This window comes from Bidens hawaiensis, unplaced genomic scaffold, assembly GCF_021521415.1.
Source record: "Bidens hawaiensis isolate Kalapana, Puna unplaced genomic scaffold, B.hawaiensis_p1.1 tig00032039_1, whole genome shotgun sequence".
Lineage (NCBI taxonomy): Eukaryota > Viridiplantae > Streptophyta > Magnoliopsida > Asterales > Asteraceae > Bidens > Bidens hawaiensis.
Genome location: NW_027495422.1, coordinates 114,543 through 118,590, shown reverse-complemented (window position 1 = coordinate 118,590; position 4,048 = coordinate 114,543). Strand labels below are relative to the sequence as shown.

General features: G+C 31.9%; 1 protein-coding gene across 1 annotated transcript; it reads left to right on the top strand.

Annotated features, from left to right (window-relative positions):
• The first annotated feature begins 346 nt into the window (after positions 1 to 346).
• On the top strand, positions 347 to 3,513 carry LOC143582880 (uncharacterized). Its single transcript, XM_077065352.1, has 2 exons — positions 347 to 743; positions 2,661 to 3,513. Exons 1-2 carry the CDS (start codon positions 476 to 478, stop codon positions 3,179 to 3,181), a joined length of 789 nt encoding a protein of 262 aa, XP_076921467.1. The 5' UTR covers positions 347 to 475; the 3' UTR covers positions 3,182 to 3,513.
• Positions 3,514 to 4,048: the final 535 nt, after the last annotated feature.

Here is a 4,048-nt window from a genome sequence, read left to right as displayed (position 1 = left end):
TTATTTTCAAAAAAATATATATACATGCATATGATAATATTATAAATTGTATTAGTAAAATTGATAGATACAAAGCTTTAAATATTTTACAAAAGTGTATTTGATATTAAATAATTTATAATAACCTTTTTAACTACGCAAAATATGATACTTTGCATATATGGTATATTATAAGTTATTTTATTTTTAGGAAGGTGGCAGGAAAGTAGTATTTTAGGACCTGGCTAAGCTGTAGCTAGGTATTATCACCATTACAGCCTCAAGGCTATTGATGTGAGCCTTCTCTGTATATATATATATGCACCTCACTGAAAACGACTTGATCAGATCTCATCTGATTTTCTCCGGTTAGATAATTAGAATATCTTCAAACTATATATCCATCCAGGTATTCAAACCTCAATCAACTTCTAGACAACTTCTAGTACAATTAAGTTAAATATCAACCATTCAAATCAACAAGACAACAAGAGACATGGATAATGATCAACGATTCGGCTGGGAGCAGAAGCAAGTAGCACCGATTCAACATGAAGCTAGTGATAATTATGGATCAAGTCAAAGTAGTGATCAGTATTTACACTCTAATTATAATTATCTTCATCATCAGATCTCTGGAACTACTCCGACGGATTACGGCGGTTTCATCCACCAATTTTCAAGTATGCCTCCACCGTCGACGATGGTAGTACCACAATTACAAAATCAACAACCGGTTACACCACCAGATCACCATCAACAAGGTATGTGTGTCTTTCTTAAACCCTAATTTCATGTGCAATTTGTATTCTATTTCTTAAGACAAGTACCCTAATTCATGAGTGACAGCAAACACATGTTTATAACATTCAACACTTTTGATTTCCTTGTGTCTGAGGCTATGAAACTACTTAGTCGTGTTAATTAACCAATAATAAATATTATTATGATGACCCCAAGATTTATAAATGTTATTTTCAATCGATTTAGTTTGCTATGCCTTACTCTTATTGTCTTTCATAAAATTAAACTTTCAAAGAAGGTAGTGTAGAAAATTTGCATTCATCAAGTTTTGGAAATTTAAAGTTGTTCACCGATGACACTAATTAATGTTATATAGGTTATATACAATGGTAGGTTTTCAAATTAAGAAATAAAATGGTAATCTTGTTTGATAAGTTTTGTGCCGAACATATTAGTTTCATGTGAACACAAGTATACTTATCCAATTGCATTTATGCTGGAAGCTGCTTGTACCTAGGTTCAATGCACTGCTTACCTAATATGTGTTATACTTTCCGTGTAGAACTCTCTCTCGCTCTCTCTCTCTCGCTCTCTCTCTCTCTCTCTTTTTTGTTCTCTCTCTCTCCTCTTTCTCTCTCACATATGGCTGCATGTTATCACAAGACACTTGCATCATCACAATAATATTTTGTTGCAATCACTTTCAATAAGATTTATCAATGTTCAAGAAGAATGATTCACATGGCAAAATCTTATTTGTGATCTTTTTTTGTGTTGCTTTACAATCTTACTTTATCAAAATGAAAACAAAAATGATTCACCTAACTAGATCCAAATGATTGTAAATCAAAGCAAGATTTGCCAAAATTTGATCTTTCTTTTTCATCAAAAACTATTGCATGTTACCATTATATATGTTTCTTTTTCAAATATTTTAGTTATATGAATATGTATGTACATGCATAATATGTAGGCATCTATCTAAATTAAGCTGTAAGCATGAGGTGGGGTTGGTACCACATGAGGTTCTAGAATGACAACATTTGGTTTGAATGACGATCAACATACATCTCACCTACACAATATTCTTATATTTGGAACACATTAATTACCCTATTTAGTCATATTCTATCTATGGACAACCTCACATCTCAATCTCTTCCTCTTGCCTTTTTTTTTGTTATTTGTCCTCTTATAAATATAATATACACACACATATATACATATATATATATATGTATATGTATATATGTCGAGCATGCGCATTTAAATATACATATTTTCTTGTTCAATAAGCAAATTAAACAAGTTCATGTTCGTTTATATTAATTCATTTATATTTTAAACGAACATAAACTAATTAACGTAAATGAACGCAAGTGATCGAATGAAGAAAATGAATATTTTGTTCATTCTTTTATTTGTTAGTCGATCGATGGTTCTAATAATTGGTCGGGTGATCAGTTGATGAATATTGATATGCCAATTAGTATCGCTAGTAAATAATATATATATATATATATATATATATATATCATTACAGAACTCTTATATTATTTAAGAACTTTAAGAAACTCTTAATATATAAATGAATTTAAACGAACAAAGATAAATGAACAAACATTTGTGGAAGTTAATTGACTAAAATAAAAAACATGTGTTTATGTTTGTTCATTTAATTAAATTGAAGAAAACTTTGTGTTCATATCCATTCGTTTATTAGATATAAACACACATAAACGAATTTCTTGTTGAACGATTCGTTTATCCTACTGCATGGCCGTTTAACTTTTGAAGATTTCATGTTTATTACCATATTTAATTTAGATACTTTGATCCTTAACTAAGAAACCTTCACAAATCGTTTTTTATAATTATCTATTGTATCATAACAAATTAATATCATATGTTTAATTTGTTGTTTTCGTGTTTTAAAGAATCAACTGTGAAAAGACATTATAGAGGAGTAAGGCAAAGACCATGGGGAAAATGGGCCGCAGAGATACGCGATCCCAGCAAAGGCGCTCGTGTTTGGTTGGGCACGTTTGAAACTGCCGAGGGTGCAGCCCTTGCATATGATCAAGCTGCACTTAAGTTCAAAGGCTCAAAGGCCAAACTAAATTTCCCAGAACGTGTTCAAGGCCAACGTTATATAATCACCGCCACTACCACCACCACCACCGCTACTGCCACACAACCACCAGCTGCCGCCTCATCGCAGCAAGCAATAGCCACCATTTATCCAGATCTTCTTCAGTACGCGCAACTTCTTTCTAGCGATGAAACTCAAATGCGCCTTACTTCACTGCAGCTCTATAACCTCAGAATACCAACACTGCTGACAGTAGCACTCAACAACAACAATATTATTCTCCAACGGTCGGATCAACATCGTCATCATCATCAATGTCTTATCAGCCAAACTACATCAACGATCCGGTTTCATCATCGTATTTAGGGTCCCAACAACACATAAATTGGGAGGAGTGGAATGATGCTTTTGATCCCAATAAGAATTCATGAGTTTGCTAATTAATTAATCAAATGCAAAGGTTATATTATATATGGATTCATGAATCCTATGAATGTGTTTTTGGCTGGTCAAATTAAAGAAATCTGGCATGAATTAACTTAGAAAGCCAATCTTTATTAATATGGCCATGCAAATATATTTAATTTCATTGTTTTGTTCGTAATTCAATTCCCCAATTATTAGTCGTTGTACTTAAAAAAAGGTATTCCACTCATAAAATTTAGATGCATTCAGGTTTGGTTGAACATATTTACAACTTAAATTATTATCAAGATAAAGGATTTCTTTTAAGTAACTTAAATGTAGTGTTAACGATTATCAAAATTTAGTGACAAAATATATTGTACTACTTGACATAATCCCTTTAAATATATATTGCATCTATTTTTGAACTGCTAATTACTTTTATTCACCGACTAGCAATAAACTAGTTTTTTTATTTACCGACTAGCAAGAAACTAGCTAGATAGAAAAACTTAAAATAATTACATAACCAAAATCGGTTCTTGAAGCCAAACAATCCAGGCTTAATCTTACGATTCCTATTAATAAACTATACAAATAGTCAAATAATTAACAATTTGTCAGAAATGGTCTCTTTCTTCGTTTTTGACATCGAACTCAGATCAAGCATGAGACTAGAAAAACTTGTGTTCTTGAATTCAACAAAACCAAATGAACCCACTTTCTGATCACACTTCAAATCCTAGCAGCCATAGTACGATTACCAAAAACATGCTCCACCGTCTCCACTGCATTAGAGCAGCTAGGACATATATAACACTGATGGAA